Source organism: Coturnix japonica, chromosome 15 (assembly GCF_054131305.1).
Source record: "Coturnix japonica strain WE chromosome 15, WE-NBRP24, whole genome shotgun sequence".
NCBI classification, from domain to species: domain Eukaryota; kingdom Metazoa; phylum Chordata; class Aves; order Galliformes; family Phasianidae; genus Coturnix; species Coturnix japonica.
Window position 1 is genome coordinate 8,714,363 of NC_140677.1, and position 12,712 is coordinate 8,727,074.

At 47.8% G+C, this 12,712-nt stretch overlaps 1 protein-coding gene across 8 annotated transcripts in view; it reads right to left on the reverse strand.

Annotated features, from left to right (window-relative positions):
* PLXNB1 (plexin B1) overlaps nucleotides 1-12,712 on the reverse strand; it is a 63,545-nt gene that overhangs the window by 8,385 nt on the left and 42,448 nt on the right. For 7 of the 8 annotated variants that reach the window (XM_015875238.3, XM_015875241.3, XM_015875240.3 and 4 more), the window contains 17 exons: nucleotides 12,417-12,539; nucleotides 11,461-11,554; nucleotides 11,023-11,189; nucleotides 9,843-9,994; nucleotides 7,849-7,954; nucleotides 6,993-7,129; nucleotides 6,595-6,771; nucleotides 6,249-6,417; nucleotides 4,907-5,149; nucleotides 4,269-4,445; nucleotides 3,819-3,967; nucleotides 3,603-3,703; nucleotides 2,579-2,796; nucleotides 2,199-2,377; nucleotides 1,432-1,498; nucleotides 718-864; nucleotides 69-246 (listed from right to left, as the gene is read on the reverse strand). In XM_015875238.3, the coding sequence (XP_015730724.2) occupies nucleotides 69-246; nucleotides 718-864; nucleotides 1,432-1,498; nucleotides 2,199-2,377; nucleotides 2,579-2,796; nucleotides 3,603-3,703; nucleotides 3,819-3,967; nucleotides 4,269-4,445; nucleotides 4,907-5,149; nucleotides 6,249-6,417; nucleotides 6,595-6,771; nucleotides 6,993-7,129; nucleotides 7,849-7,954; nucleotides 9,843-9,994; nucleotides 11,023-11,189; nucleotides 11,461-11,554; nucleotides 12,417-12,539 (2,584 nt within the window). Of the gene's footprint in view, nucleotides 1-68; nucleotides 247-717; nucleotides 865-1,431; nucleotides 1,499-2,198; nucleotides 2,378-2,578; nucleotides 2,797-3,602; nucleotides 3,704-3,818; nucleotides 3,968-4,268; nucleotides 4,446-4,906; nucleotides 5,150-6,248; nucleotides 6,418-6,594; nucleotides 6,772-6,992; nucleotides 7,130-7,848; nucleotides 7,955-9,842; nucleotides 9,995-11,022; nucleotides 11,190-11,460; nucleotides 11,555-12,416; nucleotides 12,540-12,712 lie in introns of those variants that run through there. The other variant, XR_014934803.1, reaches the window with a different exon arrangement.

A 12,712-nucleotide genomic window follows, 5' to 3' on the forward strand; every position in this document is an offset into this window, starting at 1 on the left:
GGTGCTGTGCAAAAACAACCACTTTTTCATGTCCTCATTAAATCTTGGCACCAAGGAGTTCTGCTCACCGAGATCCAGGGTGTCCGGGTCTGGTCGGTGACAGTACGGCATCCCTTTATAAATCTGATCTAGGATCTTCTCCTTCACTTGTGTTATGGTGTCACAGTCCAGCACTTTAGCAGAAATCCCCTGGGAGTCCTCTGCCCCTCCTGCAGCAACTCCTGCTTGTGTTAAAGCATTTAAAGTCTGCGGAACAAAAGAAAAGGCCACAGCTATTCTGACACATCTGACACATTTACACCATTGATGTCTGGCATTAAAGCGAGTTAACATCTACTCCTTTCACTGAAGGAGTTTCAGAACAGAAAACGGCACATATCATTAAAGTTGTTAATTCCTGGTCTTGCCCTGAGAGCTGGAAGCCAGTTTAACTGTGCTGGGGAAAGGCTTCCACCATTGCCATCAGCGATTTTATCCCCTCATTTCCAGACACACAGAGTGGCTCGTACACCAGATTGCTGTGATGGTAACTCCTATCAGCTAGGGCAAAAGTGCCCAGTTTAGCAGAGCTCTCACTCAGCTACAGCGCTGTGCTGCTGGGAGAAACCTGGCTGCCAGCAGACAGTGGCAGGATACTGTACTTCTGCATTGATGAGGAGAGACACGGAGCCTTGTCACACCAGAGGGCCCACAAGGAACAGAAGATTTGGTGCTTACCAGAGTGCGATACTCCAGGTCCTCCCTCAGAAGGCGGTTGTCATTCAGGGTGTATTTGGCTTTCCCTGTCACCCAGTCGACTGGCCCCTTATCCACCTGGTGCTTGATTCCTCGAAACAGCATGTAAAGTGGCTCCCCTACAGAGTCCTGGCATAGAAAGGATGGAGTTTCACCTGTCAGGAATTCACCTTGTTCCCCCCTGGCAGAACCCAACAGCCTGGAGTCACAGACTTCCAGTCACAGAGAGGAGCAGTGGGATGGAGGACAGCATGAGACACAGCAGGTACCGCTGCAGGCAAAGAAAGTCTCTGCCAACAGCTCCCACTCCAAGCACAGGGAACATGTAAGGGACTAAGGACCATTTGGATACATAAGACCAAGGCACCGCTCTGTCTCCATGCCACTAATCAGAAGGACACTCCTTGCCACTCTCTCCCAGGAGAGAAATTAAATCAGGGGGCATCCCCCCTACACACAGAGCAGCCTATGGTGTGTCTTACATTGCGATTAAACAGGAGCTACACTGAGCTGTCTTCATGATCTAGCAAGGTATCCTGAAACATGGAGTGGCATTAATGCATCTGTCTTCCCCAGTGACCTCTGAAACACGGGATGTCACTGGCATTATTTCAGCTAATAGTGAGACACAGAGCAGCGCTGTGTCTCTCTCTCCTCTCTTGGCCCTTTTATTCCAGAAAGACACAAAGAACTCACCCTCACAAACGCATACAGGCAGATGGACATCCAGTTGGTTAACAGCTTCTCTACCACTGTTTCTGTCCTGAAAGAAAGCATGGGGTTGGTCACACAAATACAGTGCACAGCAAGGATAGAACTGGAGATAAAGATCACCCCTTTCAGGAAAAGAGAATGCTAAACAATGACAGATGATCAAGAAAAGAGGGAGAAAACATAAATTACTTTAGGAACCAGTCAGGTTAAATCCTTTTGATTCCAGTTCTTATTTGAGGCACTTTTCAGCCTGAAGGAGGCACCAAAATGACAGAAGTGAGACAGACAAGGAGGGGACAGAGGACAGCCTCCTCCTCTCAAACAAAATACATTTGATCAGGTCAGAAGGATGGATGGACAGGAGATCAACAGGGAACTGAACACAGGAGATATTTCAATTTACTTTCCAAATATGGCACAATTGTGAGTCCAGAGCTCTACAAAGCGAGCAGGACCAGCAGACTTGGCAGTCCCAGTACCTGAACTCAACTAATGTACAGCAGCTGCAAAAGAACAGGAATCTGGGGTGGGCAGTGCCAGCATCTTCTTGCATCTTTCTTCCTCCCTGCCAGCTGCTGGCTGGGGTGAGGGGTGCCATCATTTCTGCTTTCTCCTTTTTGGCATGTGTTGCCTGGACACATATTGATGCTGCAACTGCAGCTCATACCATAATGTTCTCATACCCACAGCAGTTACAAAGTTTGCTATCTGGACAGAAAGGCTGGTAGGCTCACATCTGGCTGGCTCACCTCCGCAACATCAGCTTTGGGTTCTTGGCCACATACTGCTCCACAAGGTCATTCAGGAGCGTTTTGAGGATGTCAGTGAAGTATTCCAACTTCCCATGCAGTGACACAGTAAGCAATGATGCCACATAGGCCCGGTCTCTTGGGGAGAAAGTGCGCTGGATTTCCAGAGTGTGGATGAACTGGTGGGAGGAGAGACAAACCAGTGTGTGAACCCAATGAAAACAAGGCAGTCACAACTACCGGCTTCTTGAAAGCAGTGGTGCTGCACAGGGGACTGCACAGGAATGAGCTTTACTGAGCACTGCCTGCTTCCTGCCACCAGCTGACAGCAATATGACCCCGACCCCACAGCACGCTGCAGGCAGAGAGAGGCACATTACCTTGGTGAGGAAGAGCTTGCTGTTGAGCAGGTTGGAGAGCTGGACCAAACCCTGCTCCACAGTTTGTCTACGGCATTCAGGGATGTCCAGGTCTCTTTGCAGCGGTGACTCACGGTGGCCCGGAAAGAAAATACGCTCTGCATAGGACTTGTAGTCCAGGAAGGGGATGCCTGTGCCCACAAGGTCACTGGTGAGGTCCATCATCTCAGTCATCAGGTCTGGGGGAAAGGAAACACCAGTGATGTTGACCCCATTATCATATGACTGACGGTACAGAGCATGGCGTGAGCCTAGGCAGGAGTTAGGGCCAGCAGGATGAGAGTGCTGGGAAGATGAAGGATGTTTCCTATCAGAAGAGTCACACTAGGGTTCCATGACTAGAACACCTGTCACTAGAATAGGCACCGGGAGAACTGCACTGGGAACCAGAAAGTGAATTTGGTGATTATTCTCTTTTACAGATAGGGGCTGGTTTGCTGTTTTATAAAGAGAAGCCACAGTTTGGCACTGATCTGTGGTTATAGGCATTAACTATATACAAAGTACTAGAGATCTCCTGCTCCTCCCTGCCTTCCCACATTAGTTGCAGATTACAGTCTGAGTTGCTTGCACAGTTCTAGAGCTGCAGATGCCCCACAAAAGGGCTCACAGCTGAAAGCAGCTGAAGTTCAAAGTTTGCAAACTCAGGACATGTACGGGGTGTAATTTAATCTGCTCTACACACAGACTGGAGCAGCTGCCCTTCAGATCCCTCCAAGTGCACTGTCCTGACCTTTAGCTCCTCATCTGAGTCTGGAGGATGAACTGGAGAATCATAGGGGTCTTTACAGATCACTGTGCTCTGAATTAAAGAGAAACATTAAATAAGACATTTGGCCACGTTTCCATGCACTAGGATAGGATAAAAGTTGTAACCTTCCCTGAGCTACCCACACAAATACGCAGCTATGAAAAAGCAGTCGGGCTCAGTGTGATTCTTCAAAGTTCCCTGAGCCTGCAGAACCATAAGAGCTCTGTGACTGACCTGTGAATTCCTTTTTGCATCTGTCCCGAACGCTTGTTTCTAGATTTTCCAGCTGGATTTGAACTTTCTTGTAATCCCTCAGAGCCTGTTTACTCTTCCTCCTGTAATAAGCAGCAGAATTGTTCCCAGTGATCTTAGCCAGCCTTACCAGCTGCTGTGTTGCTGCCAAAGACTCGAGGGCAAATGGAGCTCCCATACAACGCCACAGCCTCTCACCTGTATATGAAGACAATGACCAGAACAATCAGTGCCACAAAGGATGCACCAACACCCAGACCGATCTGTGCCTCCAGCGGGAAGGTGAGCTGGCTCTCTGTGTCGTACTGCACTCTGCCCAGGAGGAAGTTCAGGTTTCCCATCTGCACCTGTGAAGAAAGCATGGGCTGTGATATAAGCTCAGTGCAGCACTGAAAGGCAAAGCAATGGCTTCTCCAACATGATTACAGGCGGTATAAAGCTCTCCCGCAAGGCTACATCCCATAGCACAGCTTCTGAATTCAGCTGTACCATTTGTTTTCAGGCAGCGCTTGGCACTTACAGGTGGAGTTAAGAACAGCTCTTTGCCACTGTTGCTTCTGCCTTTCCTCTTCTCCCTGTCCCACTGCTTCCACCACCACATCTTGTTTGTGTGCCTACTAAAAACATGCCTTCTTGCTGATTCCCTACCGTGAACTCTGGGAGCAAGTCAGTGCCCTCCCGCTTTGTGCGATGCCGTGGAGCTGGCTGCTCAGAGGGAGGCTCACAGTAGAGATGGTTCCTTGTTAATGTCTTCACCACACAGATTCCTTCCCCAATCATGGCCATAACTTCGTCCTTGGAAATGGCCAGATCCAGATTTTCCCCCTGGAACAGAAATAGAACAGAACATCAGATGGGGCTGAAAACCATCTTCATTATCCATAGTTCCAGAGATGATGGAGACAAGCATCACAAGATGAGAGGAGCCCTTTCGTTTTACTCCTAAGATGGTATGAAAAGGTTGGCAGCTTTGGGTTTGGCAGGTGTAGGCTTTTTATCATACTAGTATCTCATAAATGAACAGCATTAGTTTACACTGAGACTAAAAATAAGAATATGGAACTTCACATGAGCCCCTATGAATCCATATGGGCTCAAGAGGATTTTTTTGATGCAGTCCTTTTCCTCTCTTCTCATGTGCCATTTCTCAGGGGCTGAAATAGATGTGCTGTTATAGGCCGCAGGCCTGTCCAATGCTTTGAAGCACTGGATGCTGCATGACACCAATTTCAAACAGTCTAAGGTGAGCAACTATTTTGTACAACATATGTTATTTCTTGCATTACCTCCACAGAAATGACACTTCCAGGTTTGTGACGATAGGGCTTGGCAGGATCTTCAGCATTCAGAGGCTTGAGGGTGGGGTTGACTTCGTAAGAGAAGGGTATGGGATGCAGTGAGTTGAAATCAAAGCTCAGATTATCCAGAATGAATTCCAGTTTGATGTGGACGCTCCGCAGTAGCAGGTTAATGGCTGGAGTTTTGCACAGGATCAGGTAGGAGGAGTTAACAAGGCACGGTTCTTCAAACTAAAAGCAAAGACAAAAACATCAGTGGGGAAACACAAACATTTCTCCTGTAGCTCTGCAATACTTCCCAGCCCTGAGCAATCTGGGGCCAATGTGCTCCTTTAATCTGGAGTGTTGCCAGAGAAGCTGCTAATTGTAGAGGGAAAAAACAATACAAGATGTGAGGAATTCCCTGCGTTCCTCTGAAGAAGCCTCCTGAGCACTGGTTTTGCTGCAAGTACTGAATGCTCCACAGTGGAAATTAGCTCTGACATTCCCCCAGAAGTAAATTCTGGAGTAGTATCAGCTTTAGATCAAAGACCTCCAACACAAGGCAGACTTACTTAATAACCTGAATGTTGCTGTGAAAGAAGTGTCCTGTGTTGGGTTACAGACATTTAAAACATGTGGTGAAAGCATTAGTCATTTTTTTCCTTCCCTTCCCCCATAGGAATTCACAGCCACAAAAAATAGTGGAGAAACAACTTTTACTAGCGTGTGTCCATTGGGTGCACGTTCAGCTCCACATCTGTGCAATAAAAACCTGAAAGGGATTTAGTATGGAAAAAAAGCATCCTTCATGGTTGGAGAAGCTTTCATATATGTGTAAGAATATGAAAAGCGTCATCCTCACCATTCATCTCGGAATGCCAGATGAAATGTCAGATCATTCAGTATAATCACATCAAGTGATTATACCTCAGTACACTGGGAGATTGAAGAGAATGACAAGGCTTCCAAGTTCATGTGCAGGAAGCCCTCTATTGTTTGCACTATGAATACAAATGCTTGTACTTTGGCTACCAAATATTCTCTAAGTCTGCAAATTCTGCTGCAAGATCTGCTGTCTTGATGGCCAGATCAACACCTCTACAGTTACACACCTCAAGACAGGCAGTTGGAGGGCAGAAAAATATTGAACATCCCTAAGCAAAAGTAGATCCAACTCATGTCAGTGCTTGTGAAAGCACTTAACCTGGCAGACATTGCTCTCATCTGGCCAAGACTTAGCTGGTAGGACACAAGCAGATAAGAGCATTGAGTCCAGAAGCCCCAGTGACAGAAAGTCCACCTCTGCAACACAACACCCACAGCCCCACCGAGCCCTTTGCCGTGTTACCTGCTGGATGCTGCACAGAGCATCCTTGGGGCACTCAGTGTCTGGGATGATTCTGCGCCATCGCCCCAGCCCTCGGCGCCGGCGTTCAGACGGAGAAACTGTAACTCGAATCTTTGGGCTCTGCACAACATCCAGGTTGAATCCATGAACTCTGAGTACTCTCCCCCCACTGGAAGAGAAAAGCAGCTCATCTCACACACCTATTATTCGCTAGCTCCGTCTTGCCCATGCTTATGCCCACTCCTACAAGCCTGGCTTTACTCCAGAGTGCAACACAACAGGTGCCAGCAGTACCTGCCTACCACGGCACAGAGCCCTGGGCAAGGTGCAAGCATTTTCTCTTTACCTGAGAAAGCTTTTGGGTGGCTCTGCAAAAGTGATATTGGGATCCAGAGTATATCTGAAGAGGGATCCTTCCAGCCTCCGCTCCTGCTCTCCATACTTGATAGTGACTGGGAGTTCTGTAGACACGTTGCTGGGACTCGTCTGACAGGCCAACTGATCCTCTGTCATCTCAGAGAGGCTTGGAGAGATAAAAAACAGAACAAGGGATTCATACAGCCGCTGAAGTGCGAGGTTTTATAACACAATGCCTTGCCTTTTGCTGATAGCCTGTGAACCTCTTGCCCTGTTTTCTTAAGTTTAATGCTGAAAGGTTTTAAGTTCAATGCTGACAACCCTGCCAAGCTCTAGGGCAAATCTGGGGCAGCGCACAGCCAGCACATTGGCAGACTCTGATCTTACATGTGGCAAGGGAGGTCTCCGAGCAGGACACTGATCTCATTCGGATGTCCAGTTAGCAGCTTTGAGCCCAGTAGGGTAAGGCATGTTCCTCCTGCTTTGGGGCCCTGAGTTGGAACAATGGATCTCAGCTCTGGGTTCTGGAAGGAAAAAGAAAAAAATAATAGAATTTGAGTGCTTGAGTGACAATGACCTCACAAAATAAGGCAAGGAAAGAAAGCAACAGGGATCTCCAGTGCTCTGAAAATAGAAGCTACAGATTCCTAAACAAAGCTAGGATCCCACAGCACTGCTTACTGAGGAATGGTAGCAGCAGAGGGAGGGGAACAACCACACCAGCAAGAAACGTGAGCTACGGACTTGTCTTCCTACAAGATGCAAAGGGCAGATGGGTGCTGCAAATAGCAAAGCCATAAGCCTCACACACAAACCCCAGGATCAACGGTTCAAAGGGATTGTTCAGATCTGTAACTGGATTAAGAACTCAAGTTAGGAAATACAAGGTAGCAAATAAATTGTCTGTTTGTCTAGTAGGTGAGCAGATAAGCAGCATGGAGCTCTAAGAATCTGTGCTAAGACTTGTGCAGTTAAATGTATTGTTGGGTCACCTGGGAAGGAGAAAGGACGTTTGATAAAGTTATTCACAACAACATGAACTGAGTCCCACTGGTGGCGCACAAAACTTCAGGGGGGGGGGGCTGGCAACAGAGTGGGCCAAGTAATTCACTACTGATAAATGGAAACCCACACAACACAAACAGCAGATAAATCAGCATCAGGTTTCTGATAGCGCCCCCCGTTCCTGTACAGCAGAAGTACCGAAAGAACATAGAGATTAAAGAAGTGGCAGCTGCATTACCTGGTAGGTGAAAATATGCTCAGAGACTCCCCGTCCTCCTCCAGGCACTTCCACCACCACGTGCCCAACTCTCTCTGCCCAGCTCCCACCGGTGACACACACGATGCTGCAGGACAATCCAAGAACAGCGTCACAGCATGGAAGAGATGAGCTGCTCCCACTGTGCCATGTTCTAAATCTACCTCGCAACCTCAGCTCCCTTCTCTTGCAGCTTTAACATGTGCTCAGAACATACAACTGAATGTGGATAAAACTCCTTTACAAGCTGGTTCAGGTGCAGCAGCAGAAAAAAGCAGGTGGCCGTTCAAATGGGCCCACTCTATCTACTAGTGGGACAGATAGGATGAAGCCCACTGTAGCAGATGCACATAGAGGCCAAGAACTCCCCTACAGTCCAGAACCAATTCAAATAGTGGTTTCCGGAGTGGCTCCAGGATAGCAGGGGTCAATCCACACATTAGCACTGTGCCTGATGCAGAGCAAAAGTTGAGACGAGGTCCACTTGGCACTGCTCCTCAGCCAGCAGCCTCTAGGACCTGCCAGCTCCCTTGATATGCACCCCTTGCTCTTCCCAGTCCCTTCCTCACATTGTAACTTGGCATGGGAGATGCTGACAAGGTGAAAAATCAGTTTGTACTTCAAGTAGGGTAGCAAGGAATCCCATCTTATGGCACTGGTTTTCTAATAGAAAAACTCAGCTCTGCAGCAGACTTTTGCCAGCTTCCCTACACATTCATTTTGTTGGTGCCTTGCTCAGGAGTGAGTTCCATATACACAGCTATATGCCCCCAGCCAGAAAGGCTCAGGAATTTGAAACTAGGCAGTGCAGGGAGCCACTTTCAAGCCAACCACCTGTGATGCCAGGTAGCAGAACAAAGACAGTGCTACCCAGAAAGATTATGCTCTAATTCTAGGATGAAAATAGAAAGCAGATGGATCAAGACAAACAAAGAGCACAGACAGGACAACACTGCTCAACATAGCAGGCCACTTCCCAGCAGGAACTTACCTGGCTCCCAGAGGGAAGGGCACTACAGATATCATGGGATGGAAAAATGGGCTTGTGATAGCTCTGATGGGAGGTTACTCACAATTGCTCTGCTCTTCTCTCCTCATCTCCTGCAGGTTGTTTGGCTCCTCTCCCTCCCTTGTCCAAGGCTCCCACTTACCTGCCCTGAAAATATTCTTTTCTCCTTCTCCCTGCTTCCTAAGTTGCCTCAGTCACATCTCTCAAACCTGGCTATATTTTCCTGCCATACGGTCCTTCCCTGACCAGACACATCAGCTACTCAATTCCCTTTATTACTGACATAAGCTGGACATCTCTTTCCCCTTCTCATCCTCCTCCTAACCACTACTTTTACAGGCTCTGTGTAACTGCTGGGCACTGCTAACCACAAGTGTGGCACAGTGCCCAGCAAGACTCCCCTGTCAGTCCCTAGCTAAGGGGGTCTCTTCACTGCATTTGTGTTTGGGAAGTTCACGTCTAGCCAGCAGGTGAAGAATAACACTCTAAGGATACCTTCTCTCAAGCAGAGGCAGCAAGTTGTGCTGTACCTCCAAGCATTCTCATCCTTGCCATGTATTAATACAAAATTTCCCAAGCAGTGACAGTTTATAAAAGCCACGTCCTTTGCTTTACTGAAATAAAGCTGTGACTGGGAACACACCCATGAAACTGCGTGGCTCTGAGCCCGTGACTCCCTGAGCACACTAGTGACTCCCTGAGCACACTAGCCCGCAGGCCCCACACCAGCAGTGTGTTTGGTACATGGCAGCACTGTTTGGCCATTGCCTTGTACACAAACTTATCGCTCCAAGGTCACTGCCTGGGGAGAATCTAATCAGAAAGCAACCACACTCAGAGGCACTCCCTAGGGAATGGGCCAGGCTCGATACCTGCTACAGAAAAGGCAACGAAATCTCAGCCTGGTGTCAGCAGCCAAGGAAAAAGCCAACGCCTGTCTCTGGGAGGAGGTTTGCAGATACTCTACCTGCTAGAGATCTCATACTCTTGAGCATCTACGGCACAGGGAATTCCTGCAACAGTGACAGTTTCTGCAATGTCTTGATGTTTCTGCCCGAGGTTTGAGCCAGTGATGGTGATTCTAGTGCCACCTTCCACTGGTCCAGACAGGGGGTACACCTGCAAAGACATCCGCGCACGTGTAAATGTCACATTATCTCAGACCTCCTCAGTCTGGCACCTGATCTACAGCACAGAGCTCTTCACAACTGCCCCATTACCAGCTGCCTGGTCCAGTCACTGCTATGGATTCACTTTGGTAACCAGGACCAGTACCAGGTTGCATCCTCAGAAGAAAGATCATAAAGAATATCACGTTCAGAGCCTTCATTCCTATACCTCACCATTGCCAGCATTCCCCAGAGGGTATTAATATCCACTGTGGACTTCTATAGGCAAGGACTGCCCTGCTTGCCTCAACAACGTGCTGACCACTCTGTAGGGCATCTCTACTGAAGAATGGGAATGCACAAGCTGGTATGTGTTATTTGTATTGAAGCAGCAAGCACCACTACCCCCCAGCATCAATACAACGATGAATCACATGCTGCACAGACTTCAAAGCTCTGTCCCTGAGCAGCATCCAAGGTGAACTAACACAAGATGCAGCACATGGACGCTGTGTGCCACTGGAGGGAGGACAAGCTGACAAGCAAAAGGGACACATGGCTACAGACACTTGTCATGTGGCAGTTAGCAGGAAACACTTAAAATAAACAAACAAATATAATAAATCCCAGTAATCCATCACATCTTCCACATCCTCACTGTGCCACTATCATTAGAGTTTGCCCTCCTTTACCCCAGGCTCAGCTGGGCCAATCTGTTTTAGAGTCTGGCTTGGGACAGCTGGAGGATCCAATCTGCAGACCCTTTCCCAGCTTTTAAGTGATTATGCTTCTTTTGGCACATCAGTTTCTGCTCACATGAGACACAAACACATCCTTCCCCCACGTTCTCTATCAGTACAACAAAAGCCCAGCACAAGTCTAACATCCTCACATCACCAAAGAGTTACAGTGGAATAGGATTAATGTGCTCTTCAACATGCCAACATGCCACAGAACTACACTGCTTGCACTCTGAGTTCACAGACCTCTGGTTTCAACTGGAGAATGCCATACACTAGTGAGTAGGTGGTTACTCACAGAGTGAATGAGAGGTGCTGGACACAGGTCTTCTATCTCTTCCTTGCAGGAGCCCCTGAAGATGCAGCTGGGCTTGTCACCACCACACCACACACAGTTGTACTTTGAATCAGCTGTTTGGCAGCGGCTGCAGTCAGTGTGTCCCACGGAGCAGTTGTAGAAAGTCACTGAAAAAGCAACGTTCAGAAGCATGTGAAAACAGCCCCTAAGGCACAGAATAACACAGCAGTTAGGTGTCTTAGGTAGCAGCCCCTCCACCTCTCTGCTCTGTGAATCCTGATGGAAATAAGGCTGTGTGTTTTCTTCAGTTGCCCTGTGATAGGATTACTACAGATGTATAAAAATAGATCTATCTATTTATATACATAAAAAGCTGAGGATTTCTTGATTCCCCTCCCGTTCCTTTTGCTGTCTCACTGAGAAATGTTGCATTCCTACCGTGAAGATCTGCAGCACTGTCCACTCGAAGGTGCTGCCGCCTCTGCACAAACACCACAGCATTGAATTCGAGTTGAGGTGCTGTGTAGCTGTACTGCAAAGACAGAAACCATCAAGGTAAGGGACATTATGGAGGTACAAACACACCAGCGGAATAGGCTGGAAAAACAAAATAAATAGCATTCATCATGCACAGCCTGTATGGAGCTTCCTATGAATGTAGTCAGAGAAGCACAAGCTCAGGCAATAGCAGCATGGGCTCATCCTTACTGACTCACTCAGACACCACTTAGCTTTAAAAAGAGAAACAGACACTGGTTCGCCAGGAAGAACACTGCAAAGAAGCGTGTGCTCATGGCAATACTTGTCTGCCTTCCTAACTGCAATCCCTAAATGCCGTATTTCTAATTACAAGCCACCTGCTCAGAGAATTGTTCAAGCTGGCACTTCTGCAATTTCAGCAGCGCTGGGGATGTAGGATTATAACTGGCCTGCAGGGCCTGTGTACTCAAAAGCTGATGCTGTTCCTTTTCTTTTGACCATGCGAGGTTGCAAACTAAGAATATCACCTCGGCCACAACATTTCCTTATATAAAATCCACACAAAGGAACCCTTGCCACAGAAGTCATGATCTGCAAACTGCAAAGCAGCAACTCAAGCTACAGCAGAAGTAGCAGGTTGCAATGAGCAGCAATTCTGAGACAGCACCATTCTGTGCCACGTCAAACACGGCAACAGATCTTGTGGCTCAGCCCACACAATCCTTCTGCAGCCTGAAATGCCGGTACCACCAGGAAGCAGCTCCACAGACAAGATCTCTATGGTGTTAAACACACTACAGACATGTTTTTTTTTTCCTCAGAAACTTCACCTCCCAGCCCGTCAGATAAACAAGGTGAATTAAATTAGTACCAGTGTGAACCATGAAATGCCATCACGCATCCCAAGCGCTCACCTGGTTCAGCTGGCAGGTGATGTAACACAGGGACTGGTTTGCTTCATCCCCTTCCACATAAGCATCCATCACCATCGTCTTGCCTTCCAAATTCAGGACACACTCATAGTCCCACCGCTGGTCCTGGAACCAAAAGGCAGAGCACACAGATAAGAGCAGCACATCTTGGAAATATTAAGTGTATTTGTCTGTTCTTTCCTGTAAGCCTTTCCTGGAATTGCTTATGCACGCCTTGTCAAAAAAAAAGGAGGATATGTATCTGTAAGTAGCTCGGCTCCTCTGAGTGGTGGAGTGAA